Raw genomic sequence first — 26,616 nt, 5'->3', positions numbered from 1 at the left:
AGGACCATTTCATAATAACAAGGTGGTCACTTTTCATCAAGAAGAAAAAATCTCAGCCAGACACAGTGACAAACACCTATAATCCCAGCAGCTTGTGAGGCTGAGGCAGGAGGATTGAAAATTCAAAGCCAGCCTCAGCAACTTAGTGAGACTCTGTCTCTAAATAAGAAAGACAACAACAACAAAACAGGGCTGGGGCTCAGTGTTTAAGTGCCTCTGGATTCAATCCCTGGTACCATTAAACAAACAAACAAAAAAATGAAGACAAAATATTAAATGTTTATTTGCATGAAGCAAAAACAGATAGAATTACACATAAATATAAATCCACAGTTAAAATTGGAGATTTCCAATACTCCTCTTTCAATAACTGGTAGGACAAGTATACAGAAAATCACTAAGATAGAGGTGAATTGAATAACACCACGAACTTGAAATAATTGACATATAGAGAACAGGGCAGGTAACAAGAGCACAATATACGTTCTTTCAATCATGGAATTTTTACCAAAATGGAATATATTCTGGGCCACAAAGCTAATCTCAATAAATAGAAAAGATTCAAATTGTACAGACAGCCTAATAAAAAAACTTCATCAAAGAAGATATAGAAATGGAAAAACAAATGTGGTATGTCCATATAATGGAGTACTACTCAGTAATAAAAATGAACTATTAGCCACGAATGGTGGCTCAAGCCTGTAATCCCAGCAGCCCGGGAGCCTGAGTCAGGAGGTCTTGAATTCAAAGCCAGCCTCAGCAACGGCGAGGTGCTTAGCAACTCAGTCAGACCCTGGGGATGTGGCTCAGTGGTTGAGTGTCCCTGAGTTCAATCCCCAGAACCACCCTTAAAAAATAAATATTGAATCAGACAAAAACATAATTGACTCTCATAAATAATTATGCTAAGTAGAGGAAGCCAGACCAAAGAAAATGAATATATACTATACAATTCCATTGAAATACAAGTTTAAAAAATGCATACAAATCTGTGACAGAAACAATCAGTGGTTGCCCAGGGATGGGTCAGGTGGGGACATCAGTTGGAAGGATTATAAAGGGGGCACCCAGAAACTTTGGGGGTGAGGGATATGTTCATTATCTTGATTGTGGTGGTAATGTACAGTTGCAGTCATACATCAAAGATTATAGAAGTGCATTCTTTAAATATGTTCAGTTTATTGTATGTCAGTTACAACTCAATAAAGGTGTTAAAAACTTCTTCCCCCAAGTGTGCTTGATATGTATATTAGCTAGGATTCTCCAGAGAAACAGAGCCTATGACGTGTGTGTGGAGAGAGAGATTTAAGATTTATTGATTATAGCCGGGCACAGTGATGCACACCTGTAATCCTGGAAGCTCAGGAGGCTAAGGCAGGAGGATCATGAGTTCAAAGCCAGAGCAACTCAGTGACACCCAATCTCTACATAGAATATAAAAAAGGGCTGGGGATGTGGCTCAGTGGTTAAGACCTTGGGTTCCATCCCCAATATAAAAAAAAAAAAATAAAAAGAGTGACTGATTATGAGGAATTGGCTCACTTGATTGTGGAGGCTGAGAAGCCTGCTGTCTGCAGGCTGGAGGACCAGGAGAACCAGGGGTGTTCTGAGGCCTGAGTCTGAATCTGAAAGCCTGCAAACCAGGATCTCCAAGAGCAGGATCAGGAGGCAGAGGGAGCACCACCCCACCTTCCTCCCCCTTTTTGTTCTACTGAGGCCGTCAGTTTTAGTAAACACAGAAATAGTGTTTAACCAGCTCCACCCAGTAAACACAGAAATAGTGTTTAACCAGGTATCTGGGCACCCTGTAGCCCAGTCACCATATGTTCTTAACAATGGAATTGGTTCTAGCATTTCTTACAGAAGGGGTAGTGAAGGGGTGGTTCATGAGGCAGGAGAGAGAAAGCAAGAAGCCCACAGTCATAGTGCCCACCTCATCCCAAGGGTGACACCTTCACGTTGCAGGGCTCTGAGCAGTTGGGAGACGTAACTATGTAAGCCACTGTGGGAGATTTGTCCCACGTTGGGCTGCAGGGTTATGTCAGTACAAGAGTAGAGGCAGGGGGACCGTTGGGAGGCTGGTGGAGCAGGGATTGTCAGTGTGATTGTCAGTGGCTCCAGCCAGTAGACTGGTGTGGATGGAGTTGAAAAGAAGAATCCAGAAGGTTCCACCTGTTTAATTGCTGGCTGCATTGAGCCAGCATGGAAGAAGATTGATGCCATGGGTTGAGGGCATCAGGGGAGGAACTGTGTTTAGAAACGACGGGATGTATTTCTACCAACTCAACGGAGGCAGGAAGGAGAGGTTGGGAGGCATGAAGCTGAGGAGCCACATCTCAAGGCTTCTGTGCTCCCCGTGGGGAGGGTAGAGCTGTCTGTTGAGAAGGAGGGAAGAAATGTGGCGGGCATGGTGGTTTTGGGGGAGAGTCGGGATCCGAAATGCGTGTTGTGGAGAATGAGAGATCACAGATTGGAGACACAGCCTGAGGTCCCTGTTGAGGTTGACCCTCAGGAAATTATAGTGGCATAAGTGAGAGTTCTCCATATGGCTTTGTGGTTCAACATCGGACACCCAGGTGTGCGGCCGAGAAGGCAGACAGTGGGGTTGATCCAGAATTAAGGGTCTATCAGGGGACTGTGACAAGGGGACACCTGGCAGGCGCTGTGCGGTGAGAGATGCAGTTGAAATGTGATAGCCCTCCTACTAACAAGGACAGAGAGAGAACGGCCCTGGGAGCACACAGAGCCTGCCGTGCTTCCTCTCCAATCTGTCCACTAGTGGGCACCACCGTCCTCAGGATCATCCTGATCCTTTCCCATCCTCTGTCTGGAAGGTGCCCAGACAGCTCCACCTGCAGGTGACAAGTGAAATATAGTTTTGGGGTGTTGAGAAGGCCAAGCTGCTGCAGGACTTACACCTCAGAGACATTCGTGGGATGAGGAGGGGACCTAGGATGAGGAGGAAGATCTGCCAAGAGCCTGTTTGCTTAGTCTTGAGATTTCCAAGACGAAAGCTCTTGTCTCACTTTCTGACCTGAGCTTGGTCACTGCTGACCACCTCTCCTTGCCCCCAGGCTTTTCCTTGATCCTACTGCTCCCAGCTCCAGACTGCCAGGTCGCCCCCCAGTCAGCCCCTGTCTGAGTGGAGGTGCATCTCTGCTTGCTCTTGGGTGGGGTCAAGAGCCACACTGTGCTGTGAGAATCATTTTTTTCCCTTGGCCGCTGCTTTTCTCCATTTATAGCATGATTCTTCTCCTTCACTTGCACGAATTTTTAGCAGTAATTTTTGACAGATTTGTGTTACTACTTTTATTATTTGTTCCTGGTTCTTAGGTGTTAGGGATGAAAGATTCCATGATAATGCCTTAATCTACCATCTCAACCATGAATTCAAATGCATTCTAATATTTCTAATTGTGGACTTTTTAAAAAAATTAATTGTGGACTTTTTGACGTCACCCTGATATTTTTTCAATGGGAATGGTATTGATTTAATCTAGTGGAAAACCAGAATCATATAAATTTCAGCATGTTGATAAACTGGTGGTAAAGTTACTAGTTTGTTGCCAGGACGAACCTAACCACCCTTTATTTGCTTCTTCTGACAGTGAAAACCACAGGAATGTGGGTTTCAAGGTGCCTTCAGTCACCGCGTGAGCCTCTGTGTTCCCCTGGATGACATTCTGCTCCTTTTTACCAGCAGGGCGGTGTGGGTTAGGCAGCAGTGAGTCAGGCAGCTGGGATGTGGTGTTCCTGCTGCCCTGAGTGGAGCTCCACTCTTGGAGTCACCTGCTGTGCAGGCCTCGGTGCCAGCTAAGGCCTTTTACAAGCTGCCTCTGCTGCCTGGTGGCTCCACCTCAGGCCTGTCCCAGGCTCCAGCCATTTGACTCGCCTTTCACATTTGACTGGGCTGTGTTTTATATGGATTAAGAATGAAATGAAAATGAGACTTGTATTGACATAGCTGATTAAAACTTTAAAATTCAGTTTTGTCCTCCAAGCCTTTTATATAAGTGTGACTCATTTAAAGTAAATACCTGACACACAATCACAGTAATTCTGTCAGGGATTTTTTTTTTTTTTAACTTGCCCTGTCTCTCAGCACAGAACATCCTCTTTCTGAAGACAGTAGGTTAAAATGCCTCACCCACAATAGTACCATGGATAAAAATGGGCAGCTTTTTCCCCATAGTTTTTCTGTTGGTTTATCACTCAGATCTCCTGAAATCCTGATAGGTAAAGTGATGAGCCTTGATTTAAAAAAAACAAAAAAACATGCATATGAATGTGTCTTAAAACTCTGAGCCATGCTGGAGGTGGGTGGGCACCATGGCTAATCTTCATCCAGTCTCAGCTTTTTCTTCAGTCATTCAGAAAAAGGAATCAAAACTGCTCTTCTGCCATCTTTCCGTTTTCTCTGTTACCCCCTCTAGTTTATCTTCCTCAGCTGGGAACCTACAAGGTTCTAATCTCCTTCCTGCTGCCAAGGGGATTGAGTCAGAGAAGATCAGAAGGGGACACAGTTCCACCACGGTTTCCCATCTACAAATCCCTCCAGAACCATCACAGACATCCTTGTGTCGTACGACCTTCTGAACACCAAGGCCTCTATTTTCCCTCTTAAGAGGAGAGATTTGTCCAATGGGGAAAGACCCGTTGGGAAAATCTGGGCAGCACAGCGTAGTGGGGGAAAAGCCTGGACTTTTGAGAAAAACTAAAATTATAGCCTAAAAAAGAAAGATCTAGAATCAGTGCAGCCCCAGGAGCCAGGCCTGGTAGTTCCTGATTACAGGCAAGCAGTTGTTCACAGTGGCCCAGGAAATGGTCAGAAACAAAGGGGCCACCTTCATCTTCTAGTCTCTAATTTTGGGTTTCCTTCTAATTTCTGGTTTTCTATTTTTACAGTATTCTAAACATGGTACAGCATTTGATGGTTTAGTTTTGGAGATATTTGAATTGCTGCTGGTCGCTCCCTGGATTTGGGGGCGGGGAGCGTGTGCTTCATACTAACTGCGACCAGTTAAGCTACCTTCTAGCAGAAGATAAAGTTCATAGAGAAGGAGACTAGGGGTGAACAGGCACAGAAAACCTGTCTATTGTTCACAGTCTTAGTTTTTGATATAGAAAAGACCTAGAAATGAGTTGTGTCTTCTCTAAAGCCTGGTAGCCCTGTTCCCCAAACTGAAACCCTTGCTGGATGGCAGAATGCCCCAGGAGCATGCTAAGCTTTAATGAGAAAATAATTCTCCCGAAAGTTGATCCTGCAAGCCCAAGTTTATAAGTTTGCTGTTGTCACTTTATAATAAGTACTGAATGTTAGTCTTCATGTCCTTTTGAATTTCTTCCAGAGATATGAAGACTATGGGATGACTCCCCCTTCTGGCCCATTGCCAAGGTAAGGTTTCAGAACAGAATGTATTATGACTTTGTTTTGTAGGCTGCTCTTTTTAAACTCTGTAAACCCATGTCTTTTAACTAATATGAGCAGAGATGTAAAAGTGATTTATATCTTCCCTTGATCTAACCAGAAGAGGAGGGGGGAAAGTTAGGACTTAAGTTCTGCTTCCAGTAATGACGGGCTAGAGAGTTTGAACTGGTCCTTCTGCTGGGAACACCTGGAAAAGCTAGATAAGATATTAATTGTTTTTTAAACTCCAGGGGCTAACAGAGCTGTGCAGCAGTGTGGGACCAAGATCTGGGAACCCAGAGAAGTGAGCCCTTCTTTGGGGTCACTTTTCTCCCAGTGGCATCTGCTGACTCCAGAAGAGGCAGCTGAGATGCTGAGAAAGTGGATGAAGCTCTAAGAGACTGCGTACAGGGCTTGGGGGGAGGAGGAGAGACCTTGATAAACACCCAAGGTTTTGAGTTCTAATCCTTAGGCCCTGGGAGAAAGGGTGGGTCATAGGCAGATTGGTCCCTTCAGAGATTGACGTTCAGCTTTGAATTTTAATGAGGGATTTCTCTCTGGCAGAACACATGTGAGTCCCCCCCCTCAGAATGGTTAATACACTCCAGGCCTTATACTGTTTCTACAGTACATGTCACCCAGTACACGCACACAACCAGGCATATGAGAAGAAAAGAAAACACAGTTGAAAATAAAATCAGGAGCAACAGACAAAAGCAGAACCACAGGGGATCCAGATATTGGAGCTGTCAAACATACATTTTACAATTATACTTAATATGCTTAATATGGAGTTCAGTTTTATTGTCTGGGAAGATATATAAAAGTACTACTTTGTGTTAGACTATTGTAAGTCAAGGATTCTGGTGTAATTTTTAGGTTAACTGAAACAGTGTGAAAAATGCTTAAGCCAAAATAAGATGGTGGAGATCTAAATTCAAGGGTGTGTGTGTGTGTGTGTGTGTGGTTTCACTAAATGATAATGGCTATATATTCTAATTAAAAGACCAATATCATTATATTGGATTTTAAAAAGGGGTATTTGACTTATGAAAGACATGTCAAAAATATAAAGATATGGAAAGGATATAGAAGATTTGAACATGATTAATCAGTTTGAGCTAATTGATATACATAAAACATGGAATGTTCAATACTGCACAACACACCATTTTTTTAGGGGTGGGTAGTATTGGGGATTGAACCCAGGGCCTCCCACATTCTTGGCCTCCCACATTCTACCTCTGAGCTATATCCCTGGACTTTTGTATTTTGTTTTGAAACAAGGCTTTGTTTAATTGCTGAGGCTGGCCTCAAACTTGTGATCCTCCTGCCTTAGATTTCTGAGTAGCCAGGATTATAGGCATGTGCCTCCATGCCCAGCATACCTCTTTAAAACACATTTTTTTTAAGAGCTGGGAGACATATAGCTCAGTGGCATAGCACTTGCCTAACATGTATGGTCCTGCATTCAATCCTCAGTACAACATACACACAAAAATAATGAAAAATTTACTATATCTTGGGCCATAACCAATCTTAAATTAAAAAAAAATTAAATAAAAATACATTTGTTCATCCTAGTAAAATTAAGAAATGATAATAAAAGATAATTAGAAAACCCATGTACATTTAAAAATTATTCAGTACTCTGCTAAATAACATATAATACACTTATAAATCACAATAGAAAATTTAAAATATTCTAAAATGAATAGTAAAGTAGGATATATCAAAAGTTGTAGGATCAGCTATGGTAATGTTTGGGGGAGGGAATTGTTATCCTTAACACATGTATTTGGAAGGAAAAAATAGCTGGAAATCAACAATCTAACTACCCATCTCAAGAAGTTAAAAAAGAATATCCAATTGAAGGAAGGAAATAATATAGACTGTAAAATAGAAAACAAATCTCCTGGCAAACTTGATAAAGTAATCTGTGTAACAAATCATCAATAGGAATGAAAAAGACAAATTAACATAATCTTAAAAGATTTTACAAACACATTTTTGTTAATAAATTTGAAATGGAAAAATTTCTAGAAAGAGGAAATCTGAATCATCATATAATTATTAAAAATGGAAATCATAATTAAAATTCTTCCCATAAAGGAAACTCCAGGTCCAGATGGCTGCAACAGTGAACTCTGCCAAACATGATGGAGGGAAAGGCCAATGTTGTACAAGCTAATAAAAAGTAGAAAAAGAAAGACTACCCTCAAATCACTTAATGAGACCAGGGTCATTGGACCTCAAGGACAAGGACATAAGAACAAGGTCATTGCAAGACTGAAAACGTTAAGGGCCAGTTTCGCTCTTGAATATAGACATGAAAGAATATGAAACCAAATACTTGCAAACACATCCAGCAACACGTACAGAAGAATATCATTTACAGCCAAATTGGAGTTATTCCAGCAATGTGAAGGTGATTAGCATTTTTAAAAAAATCAAGCAATGTAACACATTGCTTTAAATGGAACTAAGGAGAAAAATCTCATTTCGGTAGCTGCAGATAAAATGCAGTTTTTTTTTTAAAGCCAGTTTTATGTTAGTATGTTCTTGATGAAGTAGTAAAAATTAATTTTATTCAAACTAGGCCCTTGAGTCTTTCATAGTCTGTGTGACAAAAGTGGAGGTACTGACTGGACAAATAAGGCCCTTGTGCTGAATATGGGATCTTGGAGGAGAGCACCTGCTCTGCTGTTTGTGACTGAATGGAACCAACTGCCTCCTCGCTTTCTATTTAAACAACTGATGAACATCAGGTTCAGACTTGGGAGTTTATCACTGTGTTGAACATGAATGAAATGAACTTCTTACTTCAAGAAAAACAACTGACAGTCTTTTTGTCAATGGTAAAATTGAGCTTTCAAGTGAAAATTAGACTAGAACCTTTTGTCTGCCATGTTGAACTTGAGAGCATCCTAGCACTCTTCTGGATGAGCGTGGTGGTTCCAGTGAAGCAGGGGAATTTTTGATACTGTAGAATTAGGCATGTGAGTGTCCATCATGTCTTTGTGATTCAGTGAACTAGTATTCTCCCAATGGTAGATGCATGGGTTGAAGATCCACTCAAAGTCAAGATAGAGCCATCTGATATTGTTTCAGATCCTGCATTGCAACTAATCCTTAAGGAAGTACCACTTAAGTTTTGGTGTGGTCTCAAGAAGAATATCTGAAGTATTATTTAAGTACTTTCTAAAAAAGGCTATTAAAATACTCTTCTAAGAAATGTTTTGCAAGGGCAGATTTTCTTTCTAAAATAACATGTGTCAACCGATTGTAAAATATTTGAGAATCCATATGTCCCATGTTAAGAGAGTCTGAATAAAATAAGAGTGCTACTCTTTTCACTAATCTGAGGGGGAGGGATTGGAGAATGTAACTAAATTCATAACATTGTTATGCTAGCATGTGATAGGTTTGTAGTTTTTGTAAATGAGTTTTTAAAATATTGAAACATTTTCTTAGTTTTAATTTCTAATAATACCATCAGTGTGGGTAGATGTAATCATATAAACAGAAACTCTTGGGAGTTCCTCAATACTTTTTATGAGTTTAAAGACATCTGGAGAACAAAATAGACCAAATTGCCTTAGAACATGGGTTTTTGCCCTCGATAGACACACCTGTGGAGTGTTTTCAAAGCCCTTGTCTTGGTTACACCATGTCTGGGGTGCAGCGTGGGCACCAGGATTTCGTCTCCCCCAGTGATGCTGATGGGCAGCCATGGCTGAGGACCACAGCTTTATTGGAAATCTGTGCCTTTCTTTGATCTGGAAACTAAAGCTTCCCTTCTTTTTCTTTAAATAGAAGAACTATATATATCCAATCACTCAGCATAAACTGGTGAACATCAGCTTAGTACTGAGATAGGGCCATGGAATAATAAAATCCACCTTAGGGAGCGGTTTCCGTCTCCCACCTTCCAGGAGCTGGAGGAGGATAAGCAAGTAGACAGAGAAGTCTGCATTTTCTGCAGGGTGGGACCGACTAGGTAGAGGCCAGCACAGGGGAAACATAGTCCTGATGCCTATGCTTTGCCTTCAGACCGGGTTTTGGCCCTGGGTTGCTGCCATCTTCAGAGCTGGCACCCCCTGAGCCCCAGCAGCCACAGTCGTCAGCAGAAGCTCCATTTGCTGCCCGAGGGATCTATTCAGAAGAGATGCCATCGGTGGCCCGGCCCCGGCCTGTTGGGAGCACCACAGGTAATGTGGCGATTGAGCTTACATTTCTGGGGGAATTACTTTAGGAATAAATTTAAAGGCCATAGCTAGGCTTCCCAGAGGGTCAGCGTCTTGGTGTTGAGCAATCTCTTCTCTGGCCAGAGCTCCTTTCTCTCAGGTTCTGGTAGAGATGAGGACAGGGGAGGGGAAGGGCTGTGGCAGAGCCCCCCAAGGCTGCTGTCTGCCGATTCCTGAATCAGCCAAGTCACAGTGAAACTGCGGCACACACCCTCCAGGAAGGCATGGCTAAATTCTCCAGTGAACGGGAGGTCTGTGGCAGCCCTAGGACGGCATCAAACTGAGTTTAAAAGAAGGGGCATTTGTGCCTTGTAGTGAACAACCCTCAGAGTTGCTGGACAGTGGCTAGAGGGAGATTTCGTTTTATTGGGTCACTTTTGGAGAGCATGCAACCTTTGTTTTCTCCTCAAGTCCCTGCCCTCGGCTTTTCCCTTCTGCCTTTTTAAGTACAGGTTGAGTATCCCTTATCCAAAATACTTCGGACCAGAAGTGTTTCTGTGTGTGTGCTCTTGCGTGTGTTTTAATAATTTAATAGACTTTACTAGTTGAGTATCCTTGGTCAGAAAATCCCCAATCCAAAATGCTCCCAAATCGGAAACTGCTTGAATGTCATGTCAACGTTTTGGACTTTGGAGCATTTTGGATTTCAGATTAGAATGCAAACCCTGTTATCTCCTTCCCTTTTCTTATTGTCACTTTTGTGACCCTTTGACTAAGCCCTCCCTCAACTGTCTCAGACAAGAGCAGAGTCAATGATAGAGCACCTGTGGAAGACGGAGCCACCCTGGCACTGTGTGGACGCCTGTCTGCCCCTCTTTAAGTCCTCATTTAGAGAGTTCTCCTAATGCCGTTCCTGGGTAACCAGCACCACTTCTACCATCATTCAGTGGTGGAAGTCATGTTTTCTTATTCTACCATTATTACAATTTAAATCCCTGAAAACAGCATCTGTTTTAACTACCCAATGAAATTAAAATAAAAATCTATGCCAGGATATCTCCACATAGGAAGTTAAGTTTCCAACTTCTGTTCTTAAACAAATATATGCTAAAGTCTTCAATTTCTGGAGATTTTGAAGCCAGAGAGAAAATAAATTGTAAAACCTTCTAAAATATATTTATTTAATTGATTTGAGAAGCATTTTGCACAATATGGTTTACTTAGTACAGATTTTTTTTAAAGACCACAATTGAAATGTGATTAAATTTCCTTTTATGTATTCATTTTTGCTTTTTTAGAAAGAATTATAAGCATCTGTATTTTAATAGGCCAACTGCTCTTGGGTTTTATCTGTTTTGAGACATATGTAAATGTTTTCAGAAAGGAGGAGCTTTCTGAATTTTAGTAAAGAAAGAAAGGAATGAAAAATGATTTCTGAATTGAGATCTCAATAATCACAGTTAGATAAGGAACAAATTTATTTTCAGAAAGTAAGTTAAGAAGAAAATACAAAAAAAAAACATTTGTCTCAGAGCCTCCTTGGAGTTTTATGTTAATTTTCAAACCCAGATCCCATCCTCAGGTTCAGCAGATGCTTGATATTTGGGAAGAATTTGTTCTGAACTCTTTGTAAATCCCCCAATTTTCAATGACAGCTCTACTTTATGATCAATGTCCCTAACTGGTCCAATAGAAGTATAAGTGGAACACCTGAGAAAACACTTCAGACCCCTAGGAGGCACATGCTGGTGGTGGTCTGTGTCCAACATGGCTGAGTGGAATTTCTTCATGGCAGTTGGAAGGGTTGCCCCATCAGTTTACCTGTGGTCCAGACTTGTCCCCAAATGACAAATGACCATTCCATTTAATAGAACTTGAACTTCTGAGTGGTTGATACTGTATAAGCTCTATTTATGAATGCTGTTCTGTGTTCTAGAACATCTGTAGTATAAGATCTGAGCTCTCCCTATTACTTTTTTAAAATTTTTTTATTAGTTGCTCAAAACATTACAATGATCTTGACATATCATACATTTGATTCAAATGGGGTACGTAACAGCTCTCTATTCTTCGAGATTTTTTTAAGTTCAATATCATCTTACTGTGTTCTATTACAAAACCTCAAAGTCACGCTTTTATTTTTTCCATTCATTTCTTCAGCCTCCTTTTGGAAGACTGAGGCTTCAATGAGAGGGAACCATGATGTGTTAAATAATTTATTTCTTATTTTCTGAACATATATCATTCTATGTTATAAAGGAAGTAGTTTAGGGGGCTGGATTGTGGCTCAGTAGCAGAGTGCTTGCCTAGCACGTGTGAGGCACTGGGTTCAATCCTCAGCACCACATAAAAATCAATAAACAAAATAAAGATTAAAAAAAAAAAGAAAGTAGTTTAGGCCAATTCCAAATTCGCAATAATTGCGAGATGTCTTTCCATTTTAGTCTTCCAGGATGTTTTTATATCTTGCATTATCTGCTAGTCCTCAAAACAAATAATGGCTGGGCACAGTGGTCTATGCCTCTCATCTCAGTGACTCAGGAGATTGAGGCAGGAAGATCATAAGCTTGAGGCTGGCTTTGGTAACCTTATCTCAAAATAAGAAATAAAAGGGTATATAGTTCAGTGGTAGAGCATGCTTAGGTTCAATTTCCAGCACCACAAAAAAAAGAAAAGAAAAAAAAAAGTATTGGGACTTCTCATCCTTTATGCTAGGCTTTGTGATGAGTCTTATTTCTCTTGTGAAATGTTGCGTATGTGAGCCTTGCTGCACAGTATAAATACTAAACAAAATTCAGATTTATTGTTTATTAAAAATCTAGATGGATATAGAAATTCTATGTGTCACTCATTTGAAGAGGGAGTTTTATTCTAACAATTTCTAGTAAGAGAAGAAATTGTATTAAAATTTACAATGGAAAATGTTGGGATCTAGTATAATTATCTTTCTGGCTATAAAAATTATCAAACATGTATATTTCTGAACATAACCAAAAATGAAATACTACCTAGGGAAAGTTTGAGGTATATTATAACCAAAAGTCATTTTTATTATAGAGGATAGCTCCTATAAATTGACAAATGGGCAAGCCTCAAAAGATGAATAGGCAAAATATTGAAAGAAAGAATTCATAAGAGAAAGCTGTGTGGGGGCTGGGCTGTAGCTCAGTGGCAGAGCCCTTGCCTAGCATGTGTGAGGCACTGGGTTCAATCCTCAGTACCACATAAATAAATAAAATAAAGGCATGTTGTCCATCTATAAGTATACAAAAAAAAATTAAAGATGTGTATAGACCACATGTAGTGGTGTATACCTATAATCCCAGCTCCTTGGGTTGAGGCAGGAAGATTGCAAGTTCAAGGGCAGCCTGGGCAACTTAGCAAGACCCTGCCTCAAATAAAAAGGGTTGAAGTCATAGCTCAGTAGTAGAGCATTTGCCTAGCATGCATGAGGTCTTGGATTCAATTCTAGTAACACACACACACACACACACATACAGAAAAATAGAAAAAGATGCATGTGTGTGTATATGTGTACCCTATAAAGGAAAAACTTGGAAAAGGTTCCAGTTTTGAAAATAGCTTAAGAAATACAAATTAAAACCACAATGAGGCATAACTACAATCATGAATCATTTTTTAAAGATGGTTTTATGATAGAATTTTGCTGATTAAATAAAATAAAAGATGTAAAGTGCCCCAAATAGTGCTTAGCATATCATACATTTTCAATAAATACTAGCTGCCTTTATTATTATTACTATTATGTTATTTCAGTGGTGGTGTAAATCATTAAAACATTTGGAAAGCAGTTTGATAATAGGACTCATGAATCTTTGATTTGGTGTTTTCACTTCTAGAAAGTGAAAGGAAATCCCCTAAATTCAAAACATTGGGTGGAAATTATGTGTGTCAAGATGTTTATCACAGCATTATTCAGAACAGCAAAAAAAGTATTCACTTTTAGGATTCCCAGTAAGTGCATCACTGAGTAAACTGCACAGCTATTTAAGATGAAAATATAAAAAGCCAGAAAAGAAGTGCTAGCCAAGGTGCAGGTCCCATAGTCCCAATACTCAGGAGACTGAAGCCAGAGGATCTCTTGAGACCAGCCTGTTTCCAAAAAAATAAAAAAGAAAAGAGGAATTTAGGAATCACCAGTTGTTGCCTTGCCCACATTTGTTCTTTTCATATCTTCCAATCCTTGAAATAAATCTGATTGGGTTTTTCACAGCATTGGAGATGTTGGAAAGCCAGGCCCACAGGAGCGGGCTTGTCAGAGGCTGAGCTGGAATCAGCCCAGACTCTGAGCTCCACGCAGAGTCAGGGGAGAGCCTGTGCTGTGTTGTTGAGTGATCAAAGCAGGGAGCAGAATCATGTCTGGATTAAGATGGCAGCCACTGTGTGCTTTCCCCCTGCGCACTTGTTTGGACCTTTGGAAACCACTGTGAACACCCGGCTAGATTCACAGCTCCTCACGAGATTTGCTCAGGCAGTGCCTGCTAAGTAGACAGTGCTGATAGTCCAGATAATGTCAATACGCTGTGAGTTCTCGGTAAAGGATGGGTGCTCCAGTGGAGTTCATTGCTCCGCCAGAGGCCTGGACAATTTTCCCTGACTTTCAATTACCAATATATGTATCCAGATAAAACCAGCGGGAGCTCTTTTCTTAAAAGCAGCTGATGAGTTAAGGTCTGATAACTAGATAACGTGAGCAGCTGATGAGTTAAGGTCTGATAACTAGATAACATGGGTAGGAGTGGGCTTACAGATGGAGGGACTTTCCCCTCTTGAACTCTTAGAACCTGAGCATCATGGATGAACTTGATGATCCTGGGAGCATTTGGAAATAAGTATTTCATTTCACAGCACATAAAGATCATATTCTAGGACCAGGAGTGTAGTTCACTAGAGCACGTGCCTAGCATTCGCGAGGCCCTGGGTTCCATTCTAAATGCTATAAAAAGTGAAGTTAAATAAGATGAAATAAATAAAGATGGCTTTTTTCCTCCTTTAATTTGCAGTATAGGGATATTTCCAAATACCAAAACTTGGTGTCCGAGGAAATAGGTTATTTAACACCTGACCATCCGAGCCACACAAGGCTACAGGTTTCCTGTGTCTGGGAGTTAGTGCCACAGAGTCAGCTGGTCTACCTCAGTGTCCCTCACTGGCTAGGTGAGGTGTGAGGTGTTGCTTGTGCTATGGCTGAGTTATGGGAACACTGTGAGTAAAAGGGCCTCAACATTCTGAATTCAAACACATTTCCGCCTTTTAAGAAAAAAGCAGCTGGGCTCAGTGGCACACTGCTGAGGCAGGAGGAGCGCAAGTTCAAAGCCAGCCTCAGAAACTTAGAGAGGCCCTGTCTCAAAGAATAAAAAGGGCTGGGGAAGTGGCTCAGTGGTTTAGTCCCCTGGGTTCAATCCCTGGTACCAAAAAAAAAAAAAAAAAAAAGCATAGGCCCTAAACAATGTAGTGAAACCCTGTCTCATAATTAAAAGGGCTGGGATATGACTTAGTGGTTAAGTACCTCTGGGTTCAATCCCCAATAACAGGGGAAAAAAAAGGCATATTGGATATTCTGCTCTTTGTGAATCTCAAAGCTATAAGCAACAAGAACCAGGTGTCAACTTCTTTATGGCTCTAGAACCTTTGAGTTAGCATAATTAAAAAATCAGCAGGGCCACCCTGGGTGTCACCCTACAGACAAGAGCAGAAGTGCCCTCTGTGATCCTTCATCCTCAGACCTTTGATGTGTCACCATTAGCCCCTGTATTGAAAGGGAATTAGAGCAGTTCCTGGGCTGTTCTCGTGGGACAGGCCATTTCTGGAGATGGCACTGGCACTGTTTGAACATTGCTCATCGTCCCTGTCCTTAAAGGGGCCAGTGGTCAGAGCGGACGGTATCTTACTCCATAACCTTCCTCTCCTATAAATGCTGACCAGCGACTGCACCATGTTCCTCCCAGGCTCCCAGATCCAGCACCTGACGCAGGTGGGCATTGCTAGCAGAATCGGGGCCCAGCCCGTGGAAATCCCGCCCAGCAGAGGTGGCCAGTATGGAGGACCGGGCTGGTCTGCATATGGGGAGGAGGAAGCAGGGCGAAGGGAGGCCGTGAGTATCCGGGACTTGGGCCATCAGTTAAAATTCTCACGCAATCTTTAAATTTAGCTGCTGCTTCTTGGGCAATCCATTTTTAATCTCCCTCCCTGTTTTCACCTTGCTGTGTGTTTGCCTGTAGCTTGTAGCAAACTCTCTCTCACTTTTGGAAAGCATACGTACTTTCTTGAGGCAAATTTCCATGGCTTTAAGTAGCAAGTCTGAACCTGAAGGTAGCTAAAATCTGGACATGGTCTTGGTATGATCACTATATGAACATCCCTGATCTCACCATATGCTTTGTGGGGCTTGCTGATGTTATTTCCACCATGCCCCCTGTGCTAGATGGTCTTGGAGTGATCTCAGAGGTAGCAGGGTCTCAAGGCATAGACCTCCCTCAGTGTGGGAACAGCTAATTTCTACAAGTGCCCTTGTCTGTTTTTCTCAAGAATTTTATATCCTCGAGGGATAAATTAATGAAGTTTGAAAATACAAGCCAAACTATCACTTTAGGTTTTATCCTTATCTTTATGCTCTGGCTTTTATTGAATTTCTTAACCTTCCTAACAGCTATGCTAGATCCCAGTCATGGTTAGATGCTTTATGTAGTGAAAGTAAATTCACATTAGAGTTTGTTTTTCCCCAAAAGACATTTGTCAGACTTACAATTGCAGGTCTTTGCTTAAAGTTATCGACACATTTTTTTTTCTTCTGCCTTCATTGTATTCTACTGAGATTCAGGTTTTCTAGTCAAATCCAATAATGTTCACTTTGAAGGATTTCTTTATTGCTCTATGGAGGAGTGAAATGTAGAAAGAAATAATTCAGGACTAGGAGGCCACATTTCTCTCGCTTTTAGCATTAAGGTTTTTAGTACACAGATATACCACACTGACCTATACACTAATTTAGTGCATGGATGTGAAGTTTTTTCTTCCACTTGAAAAAATTATGAAGGATATTTTAAAAATGAAAAAAAAAATCACTGAAAAGCATAATTGTTCTTGTCAAATGAATGCCAAATTAATCCATGTTCTGCAGACATCAGCAGGACAATTGTCTACTTTTGTGTGTATAACTTAACTTTAAATTGCACTTGAAAAGACATGGAAAGACACTGGGCCTTGGGGCCACACACCTGTAATACTAGCCACTCAGGAGACTGAGGCAGTAGGATCACAAATTGCAGGCTGGTCTTGGTGACCTAAACCCTATCTCAAAATAAAAAATGAGAAGGGCTTAGGAAATAGCTCAGTGGCACTCCTGGGTTCAATACCCAGTACCTGAAGATAGATGATGGATGGAGAGATTGGTAGATGATTGCTGATAGATAGGCAGGCGACACAGCTCAGCGGCTTGCCTAGCATGCCCCATGCCTTGGGTTTGAACCTCAGCACTACAACAAGACCACAGATTGATAAGACACAAGATAATCTTGTGATCTGGCCCAGGCTCCGTGGTCCCGCCTGAGTTCTCAGGTACATACTCTTGGGACTCCGGACCAGGCTAAGGCAGTGGTTCTTTCCATCCCCTTTGCCCCAGTCTTACCTCCCTCTGCTCTTGAGTGTTGCCCTCTGACCTCTCACCTTCATGGGGTGCTTGCCTGCTCTCCCTTTCCAGCTCCCCAGGTCCCTGCCTGTTGTCCTGTGGTGGCGAGTTCCACACCAACACCCGCTTCACCCACTCACTCCACACCCTGTGCACAGGCGATCAGGCCACAAGGGCCCTGCTGGAGGGCCGAGTGACCCTGGGAGGTGGGCGAGGGAGCCCATGAGCTTTCCCAATGCCAACTTGAACTTGATGTTCCCTTTGGTTGCCGTGTGGGAAGTGCAGTAACGTTTGCCATGTTTTTCAGCCTCACGTTCTTGGACATCAAGATTATTCTTCTTCACCGCTGTTTCAGGTGCCAAGGACTTCAGGCAGGGAGCCCTCAGCTCCTCCCGGGAACCTTCCTCACCGGGGACTGCAAGGCCCTGGGCTGGGTTACCCCACCAGCTCCACGGAAGACCTCCAGCCCAGCCACTCCTCAGCCTCCCTCATCAAAGCGATCCGCGAGGAGCTCCTCCGGCTCTCCCAGAAACAGAGCACCGTGCAGAACTTCCACAGCTGATGGGCCTCGCCCGCAGGTTGGCCAAGTATCCGCTTCCCGTGGAAGCAAGACCAAAAGGAAATCAACTGAGCGGATGTTTGTAAGCGGAATGAGCATCTCCTGGGCGAGCTGCCTGAGTGAGGGAGCAAGTGGCAATTTTAGAAGATGCCATAAGTCACACAACACCCATGATACTTTTCCTAGATTGGCAATTTGGTGGCCACTTGGGTTCAGTTGAAATGTATGTACTTTTGGCCAAAAGCCAGCAGCACTTCACAAAAACAAAACAGAAACCTAAGCTAACAATTTTGTTTAAGTCTCCTTTTTAAAGGCAAAAGATGAAAATGTGTAGATGGTGTCGGGTTGGAAGGAACCCAGCGATTCCAAGGGATTCAGACTGACATGTACGATGTACCTGCTGCTTTGTTTTCTAAGAAGAGATTTGAAGACATTTTATTAACAGCTTGATTTCCCTCTTTTCTCCATAGGAACTTATTTTAATAGGAATATTAACAACAAAGAGTACTAAGACTGTTGGGAGATTTTTTTTTTTTTAAAAGCTACTAGTGAGAAACCAAATGATAGTTTAAGAGCCTGAAGACTCCAAACGAAGCCATCGCCTGCGTTCTTCCTCCTTTTTTCTGGTGCTACAGCCCCAAGGGCCCCTTCGCCTTTGTGTCTGTGAAATGCAACGTTGGCTTTGCAATGGAAGAATGGGTCGAAGGTTTCATTCTGTTCTAGAGGGAAAAAAAAAAAAAAGAAAAGAAAAGCAACTCCCAAGTGGTGGGAGAAAGCTTAATATTTATTTGGTTATTCAAAATACATATCAAAATTTAGATTTACCTTCTTAATTGTATTTGCTGTTTAGTAATTGGGCAGGTGCAACTCCTGATGGCATCCCATTCCAGCACATGCCATGGAGGCCAGTCCTACAGAATGAGGCTTTCAGGAAGTCCTAACTGGTAGATCCTTGCACGTTGCTCATGATCTGCTCACAAATTATGTTTGAATGAGAAGTCTTCTGTAAGCAGACATTATTGAAAACAATTTCTAGGACCACCAAATTATTGTGAATCCATCCCTAGTAATCCGTTCCCTGTGTTCAAGACCTGGAAGTGGAACAGAGTCCAATTCAGACCCTGAAGAGTCAAGAAGAGTTTTGAGACCACAAGGGAAAGGAGAGAGTTTCCCCTCATTTCTGATTTTATTGTGTTATTACTTCGTTGAGTGACTATTAAAACTGTCTCATGCACTGTGGGCCAGAGAGAGGGGGTCATCTCTCTTAGAACATGCTCCTGAAGTTTCCCCATGTCCCACATTAGAGTCAGAAAGGGAGTGACTTGTTCTGTTTTCTGGTGCCTGAGTGAAACTCAGAGGAAATGCAGGCTTAGAGACGAGATTCCCACTCTGAGCCTCTTTTTATCAGATGAATTAATACTTTTGATTAAACAAAAGATAACAAGGTAGAATTTGGGGCTGTGCTTTAATCAAAACCTGTGTACCTGCACCAAGTTTTAAGAACCTGGAAACAGCTAGAACAAGCTTCCAGAGTACAGTCATTGGTTCCATAATCATGCTGTACTCCATCCTTGGTTAAGCTTGTGGTACGGAGTTAGAGTTTGGGGACACAGGGAAAGCCAGTTCTGCGGAGTTCAAGTGTAGCCATTGTTCACCTGCCTGCCACTGAAAGACTAGGGTGCAGGAAGGTAGGTACGTGAGTCAGGTTTTTGTTCCTGTGACTAAAACATCTGATGAGAACAATTTGGAGGAAAAGTTTATTTGGGGTCATCAGTTTCAGTCCACGGCCATCTGACTTCATTGCTCTGGGCCCAAGATGATGCAGAACATCATGATGGATGGGTGTGGTGAAGGGAGGCTTCTCAGCTCATGGCAGGCAGGAAGCAGAGAGCAAGGAGCCAGGGACAGAATATAATCCTCAAGGGCATGTTCCCAGCGCCTATTTCCTCCAGCCACACCCCACTTGCCTACAGTTACCAACTAGTAGTCCCGTCAGTTATTAATTCATGCTGAGTTTGGAGGTGCACACCTGTAATCCTAGCTACTTGGAAGGCTGAGGCAGGAAGATCCTTAGTTCAAGGCCAGTCTGGGCAACTTAATGAGAACTTGTCTCAAAATAAAAAGGGCTGGGGATGTAGCTCAGTGGTAGAATCCCCGTGTTCAATCTGCAGTATTGCCAAACTCAAAGTATTAATCCATCAAATGGATTAACCCACTGATGAGGTTACAGCTCATGATCTATCTAATCATTCCACCTCAGAACATTCCTGCATTGCCTAACACATGAGCTTTTCAGGGAACACCTCATATCCAAACCATAACAGTAAGTCGACCCAATACAGGACTGGCAGCCTCTTGTCAGACAGTCCCCAAAGGCTCCCAATAGTGTAGAAGAGAAGGCCCCTTTCTGGGCTTGATTTCTTAACCTCTTGGTCCTGGCTTAATACCAGACTGTCCCTAAAATGGATCCTCTTTTCATGCCACTCAGAATATCCAGACTTAGATACCCAAGCAGAGTTTTATGGTAGACACTTTATAGTAAGTTCAAATCTTGTGACAGCAGGTGGAATAAATGACCTTTTCTCTCGGTTCTGCTTGGTGTCATAAGTGTTTTACATATAATGTGTCCTAAAAATGGTTACCTCCTCTGTGCGTTGCAAAAACAGGTCTCTGTTTCAAGGGTGTGACTGCAAGAGCAGAATGGATGCCTTTCAACTACCACAAGGGGATTCTGCCTGTATTCTTAGAACCAATACACCTTTGAACAGAAGTCAAGACCAAAGATGATATGTAACGAAGAGCTGGTGGTGTGTGGCGTGGCATGGATGGGTCCTGCGGGCTGCCAGCACTGGGTCATTGTTGGGAAGCGCCCTTGGTCTGCACTTGTTTCCTCTAAACACCTGCTGCAGTAGTTTACCAGGCACCAAGTTCACTGTACTGGCTCTTGTGGGGTGCACCACGCCCAGTGGGTCTTCAGACACTGGGTTAGTGTTTTTCTACTTAAAAAAAAAAAAGTCCTTCTGTTGATCATGCATAACTTTGGAGTTCCATTTATTGGAGTACCCTAAAATTTAAATTTTATGTCTGTAATTTTTTCCTGTTTTAGAAATTCTAGTTGTAACAAACTATAAATTGGAGTCAGCATTTTAGAGGAGATTGTTAGAGAAGTGATTTTTTTTGCAGTCTACTTTATAACTAACTCCCTGTGTCAGGTTCCTTCTCTGAATTTCATTTTCCTCTTAATCCACAAGAACACGCCTCCCCTGCCCTCCTCCCAGGATCTCAAATTGTAAGAAAATGATGTGTTCCTGTGTGCAGGCATCCCTTGAGGAGGAAGCATAAAGCACTGTGAAAATGTAAACTGTTACCTGTGTGAATGCCCTAGGATGGATGATGTGACCTGCCATGATCTGCCAGTGGGTGTGTTCACGTGTATGTATCCAGAGACAAAACTGGAAACCCAGTGTGACTCGTGTTCCTCACTCTTGTTTTGTTTTAAACTCACCCCCCCCTCCCCGCTCCCACCAACTTTCAAAGGGCATCTATTAATCATCTTTCTGCTACTGACTTTCTGCTGTTTCCAGTACCAAATAGGTCAGCAGCCATGGAGCCCGGTCTTCTGAAATCTTAGAATCTAAGTCAGATAGTACAGATGGGTATAAAAGATGGAAGAGGGGAAAAAAAATAACATGGATTAAAGATCCATAAAATTCAGAGTATACAAGTGCTTTGGGTACTTGAAGTCATAGAAGTTGCATATTTGGAAGCAATAAGATCTTGGGGAGAGATCATCTGCAGAACCCACTTTGATGAAGACAGTGGAATTGTCCAACCAAGGGTGAGATGTATGGGCTGAGCCCCGAGTGGGGAGGGATAAAGAAATTAGTGTATGCCGGCGTCAAAAATGAACTTGATCCTGATCAGCTGCAGTATGGCAAACCACACTCTTTAGGGTGATTCAAAAGAGGAGGAAATGGTGCTGGAGGATACATTTGAACAAATGACCAAACCAATGGAGATTTACTGATGAAGATCTCCAGTTGGGGGGAGGAAGTGGAGTATATCAAGAACTGCTAAAGATCCAATGTAAAGTGTGCAAATAGTGATAAGAATGATTCCAAGCAGATCGTGATGGCTAGCCATTCAGTAACATTAATCCTTTGTGGGGCACAGCAGGTTTTAAATAAATGTATTTGCCTTTTTTATAGCTACACGTTTTCCTCAAATTTTATTTAATGCCAGAGTGTGTGTTGATTTTGGTGGCACATGGTTTTTAAGGAGTGGGTTGTTGCTAACCAGATTTTCCAGGGCATGAGACCTGTGGTGCAGGGCACAGGGGAAGGTCTACTGGGGAGGAGTTGGGCTGAAATGAGTAACTGCGCCCTCTGAGTCTCCCGTCTCTCATGTTCAGGGTAAATGTTGACTGCATTAGCGCGATGTCTTCGAGATCACTCCAGTAACCAAACCAGTCCCCAGAGGCTGTCTGCATGGGCGGCACCCCATGAGTTAATCATTAAGCACCCCTCTCTTGGCCCTCGCATCCTGAGTCTTAGACATGAATGAATTTGACGCTTGGAAGGACAGCTGGTTAGGTTCTGGGCTTGGGGCAGAGGCACTCCTGGTCTAGAGTCCCATGCTAACTTGAGTTCTCTCATGGAGTTCTTACCATGTCATTTCTACCTCCAGAGCAAGGCTCCAAAGCTGGTCACCAGGCAGGAGCACAAGGACATCTGCCTTGGTGCCCACAGAGAGTCCGCATGAGCACAAACACATTCCTGTGGGTCAGTCCGTTGAACTTTGTTTTCACATGTAATCCAACATGCTGCAGAATTTTTTGTAACTGGCGAGAGGGGTTTCTATGAGCCACTGCTGTGACATTCTCACAAAATGTATAGACTTCACACTTGTCACCTAATGAGCAAGGAGGGCCCACGTTTCAGGTTTCTTTTGATATTTTTGGAGGGAATTGTTGATGTTTGAACTAGAACTCCTTTGTCCACTGTTGAGAAAACTTGAAGAATGATGGTGACACGGTACGGCACTCATTCCATGCTGTGTGTGTGACAGCACACTTGATCATTTATCTCAGGAATGTATAGCAGAGCCGTGATGCGCGCCTGTAATTCCAGTGACTTGGGAAGCTGAGGCCAGAGGATCACAAGTTTGAGGGCAGCCTCAGCAACTCAGTGAGACCCTGTCTCAAAAATAAAGAAAGAGAATAAAAAGGCTGGGGATGTATCTCAGTGATAGAACACTCCTGGGTAAATCCCCATGAGGGGTGGGGGACACAGTAGCATTGAATTATAGGGTAAAAATAGTGTCTTTGGAAACAAGTGTCTCTGGAACACTTTAGTTCAATTCAAGGTCCCACAGGGTAGATAATGGTCCAGGCTCCTTGCTTTGCCATCTGACTCCGGGTTTTTCTGCTCTGGCACCTCTTTCTGTTTAAAAGGTAGCAGGGACTGAGAAGGGAGGGAACGCTTCTAATCTCACTGTCCTTGATGGCCCAGAACCACCTTCCCGGACTACTTGGAGCATCATGGATGCACTTTTCTTGTGTCCACCAGATTTCAAGTGTTCACAACTTGACTCCAAAGTGTGCAGGTTGGGAATGGTACAGGGACAAGTTCATGCCAGACACGTGTTCTGCTCCTCTGGCAAATGTGGGGAAAGAGGAGGGGGGTATTAGGGGAACTGTGGCTTACGCCTTAGCTCTAAGTTGCTCTAAGTTCCAGGAAATCAGTTCAGAAAAGAGGGTCGGGGTAGGAATGCTCTCCACTCGGCCCTCCTCTGGAGCTTCACCTGGGGACCTGGAGCTTAGGCTAGAATTAACAGAAGGGGTCACCCCGTAGAGTTGCTCTGGGGTGCCCACTTGTCTCCTCCTCGGTGAAGGTCTGTTCTGATTCTTCCTGCACCCTCTTTCCTAGATCATGAATATTAATGTATGAAACTGTGCAGAGAAAATTGGGGCCATCGGTGGCATCAATACTGCAACTTGAACTTGACAATCATAGTTTGCTGGTCTCAAACGGGCACTTAAATCTCAGTATGGGTATATGATTTAGTAACTGAACCCTCCCTTCTATTTGTCGGTTATGTTTCTACCCTTCAATTAGCTGCACTGTTTTTCTAATGTGCTGTAGATTTTTTGAAATAATTTATGCAAGTGTTTGGTTTCCATGTTTACAATTTTTACAGCTTTCCTAGCATTTTAAATGGAAATGTCAATAAATGCTATGAATCGGTGTCAAAGTGATATTTTCTGTTTATTTCCTTTGCAACATGATAGTTTTCTCATTTGTAAAACATGAAAAATTGGGTGAGATGACCTGTTGTTTCTCTAATTCCGTGTCCCTGGTGAGAACACCAAGTGCTGCCTTTGTTTTCCAAGGAATTAAGTTGAACGTATTCCATTCATCATGGAGTTTGCCAGATCGGTTTCCACTCACGTTGCCAGTGCCACGCCTTTCTACTCTCTGTGCTGTTTTCCTGTTACCCAGTGATGGAAATGATGCATCTGCTAAGAGCTGATTTATTTTGGAATTAAAAGATTTAGAAAGAAAGGAGAAGGTTAAAGTCCGTGCAGTCTCAAAAGGTAATAGGGTAAACCTGGAGTTGTTGATGAAACCTGAGAAAATGAGAACCCTTGGCAACTTAGAAAAGCAGAAGGAACTCAGCTCGCAGGAGAACACAGCAATGAAATGAACTGTGGAACCCTGGACAGGATCCTGGGACAGTGGCACCAGCAGAGGGGGCGCCCTAGGGAGATCCAAGGACGTCTATAGTTTAAACAGTTGAAGAAAGGGAATTTTACTGGTTTTGTTCTGTTTATGGTTATTAAGACTTTAATATTAGAGGAAACTATGGAGGTGTTACAGAAACTCTGTCATAACTTTTGCAGCTTTTCTCCAAACCTAAAGTGATTTTAAAATATAAAAACAGTTTGGGTGGTCGTAGCTCAGTGGTATAGTGTGTGCTTAGCATACAAGGGGCCCTCAGTTTGACCCCCAGCATCACAAAGCCCTGTGTTTGGTCTTTAGTGTGCATTTGCATGCGTGCGCACTCTCTCTCTCTCTCTCTCTCTCTCTCTCTCTCTCTCTCTCTTACTGATGTGTCCCGGCTAAATCCCATGTGGCTGCTGCAGGATAATATGGTCTTGTCCACAGCCGGAATGTCTGGCACCTCTCAGAATACACAGCTCCTGCTATCACTGAAACCACAATGAACAGTTTTGAGTCTTGCATAAGATAAGCCCTCATGGGATCGACCCAAAGGAAAATTGAACCAGAAAAAAATTAGAGCAAATAAAGCAATATGAGAAAGACCTTAAAGAATGTTTGAGATGTTAAAAGAGCTTAAGAAAAACTAACAATAGGATGTGATGGAAGTTTAAGCAAATTTGACAAAACCAAAAATAAATCTTTGAAGACAGTGAGGGAATTAAGAAAATGCATTGGTATATAATGGTCACATGATGCAATGTTTTATAGGCCTAGCTGAAGAAATAACAGTTGTCATTCATGTATCTTTATGCTTTAATAAATATAGCTTTAGATTAAAACTCTAGAACTTATTACCCTCGGATATCTCACGTGTTCTGAATGTAAACATATTCAAAGTGAGGGAAGAGCAAGAAGCTACTAGAAGAAGCTGAAGCTCAGAAGAAAGTTCAGGCTGGTCCCATGCCCACAGCCCGTACTCTGAGTTGGGAGGAATATGAACTTGAACCACAATTGGCATTTCTTTTTTTTTTAAATTTTTTTTTTAATATTTATTTTTTAGTTCTCGGCGGACACAACATCTTTGTTTGTATGTGGTGCTGAGGATCGAACCCGGGCCGCACGCATGCCAGGCGAGCGCGCTACCGCTTGAGCCACATCCCCATCCCCAAACAATTGGCATTTCTTGTCCTGCTCTTTCCTCTTCCACTTTGTACCTGCCAAGCACAGCTTAAGGTAAAAAGAAAACAGCAAGAGGTCCTTTGGTCCAGTGCCTGAGTCAGATCACTAGACTAATGGAGCCTTGTGGCTGGACAGTGCCCTGTTTATGCAGTAACTTTCTTCCTCGCCAGGCCTCCCGCCCCCGCCTTCCTGCCCCCTTCTGCCCATTCTGGAATAAATGGGGGGGGGGGTGTATGTTTGATATCCCTAGTGTTAAGCCTGGAAAAATTACAGCCACAAGTCTAGGAAAACCACAGTTGTGTAGTTAAGTTTATTTGTTGTATTGGCGCCAAAGTATAGCATTACAGAAGGGTAAAATCTGAAGCATATTGTGACATTCTTTTAGAGAGCCTGGTCACAGATGGGTCCTTCAGCATCTTAACAATACACTTAAGTGTAAGTGTTTGGATTTGGGCTCTCTGGTGTGGTAGTATGCCTCTCCTCCCTCTTTTCCTCCTTTCCTCCCTCCCTTCCTTTTTAATTGAACCCAGAATGCTCTACCACTGAGCTGCATCACCAGCCCCTTTTATTTTGAGACCGTCTCACTAAGTTGCCCAGGCTACCCTTGAACTGGAGATCTCCCTGCCTCAGCCTCCCGAATTGCCGGGATTATAGGCATGTACCACCATGCCTGGCTTTAAACCAGTGGTTTTCTTTCATTTGGTATTTTAAAATTCTGAGATGTTTTTAAAGAAATTGTTTCTGCAAAGTGTTTTTTAAAAGTGGGGAGAAGAGGGGCTGGATAGAGCATTTGCCTAGCATGTGTGAGGTCCTGGGTTTAACCTCAGCATCACATAAAAATAAATAAATAAATAAAAACTATTCTGTCCATCTATAACTAAAATATTAAAAAAAAAAAAAAACCAAAACAACAA

General features: G+C 42.4%; 1 protein-coding gene across 1 annotated transcript in view; it reads left to right on the top strand.

Annotated features, from left to right (window-relative positions):
* The window catches only part of Kiaa1549 (KIAA1549 ortholog), a 144,235-nt gene extending 120,178 nt beyond the window's left edge, over positions 1 to 24,057 (top strand). Inside the window, exons 17-20 of the mRNA XM_058575719.1 lie at positions 5,349 to 5,395; positions 9,461 to 9,618; positions 15,564 to 15,709; positions 17,550 to 24,057. Coding sequence (XP_058431702.1) covers positions 5,349 to 5,395; positions 9,461 to 9,618; positions 15,564 to 15,709; positions 17,550 to 17,804 — 606 coding nt within the window. The 3' untranslated portion in view covers positions 17,805 to 24,057. The remainder of the gene's footprint in view (positions 1 to 5,348; positions 5,396 to 9,460; positions 9,619 to 15,563; positions 15,710 to 17,549) is intronic.
* Positions 24,058 to 26,616: the final 2,559 nt, after the last annotated feature.

The sequence above is a fragment of the Marmota monax genome, unplaced genomic scaffold (genome assembly GCF_021218885.2).
Source record: "Marmota monax isolate L192 unplaced genomic scaffold, Marmota_monax_Labrador192_F-V1.1 WCK01_AAM20220418_F8-fsc00122, whole genome shotgun sequence".
NCBI lineage: Eukaryota > Metazoa > Chordata > Mammalia > Rodentia > Sciuridae > Marmota > Marmota monax.
This window is presented reverse-complemented; position numbering and strand designations above follow the sequence as displayed.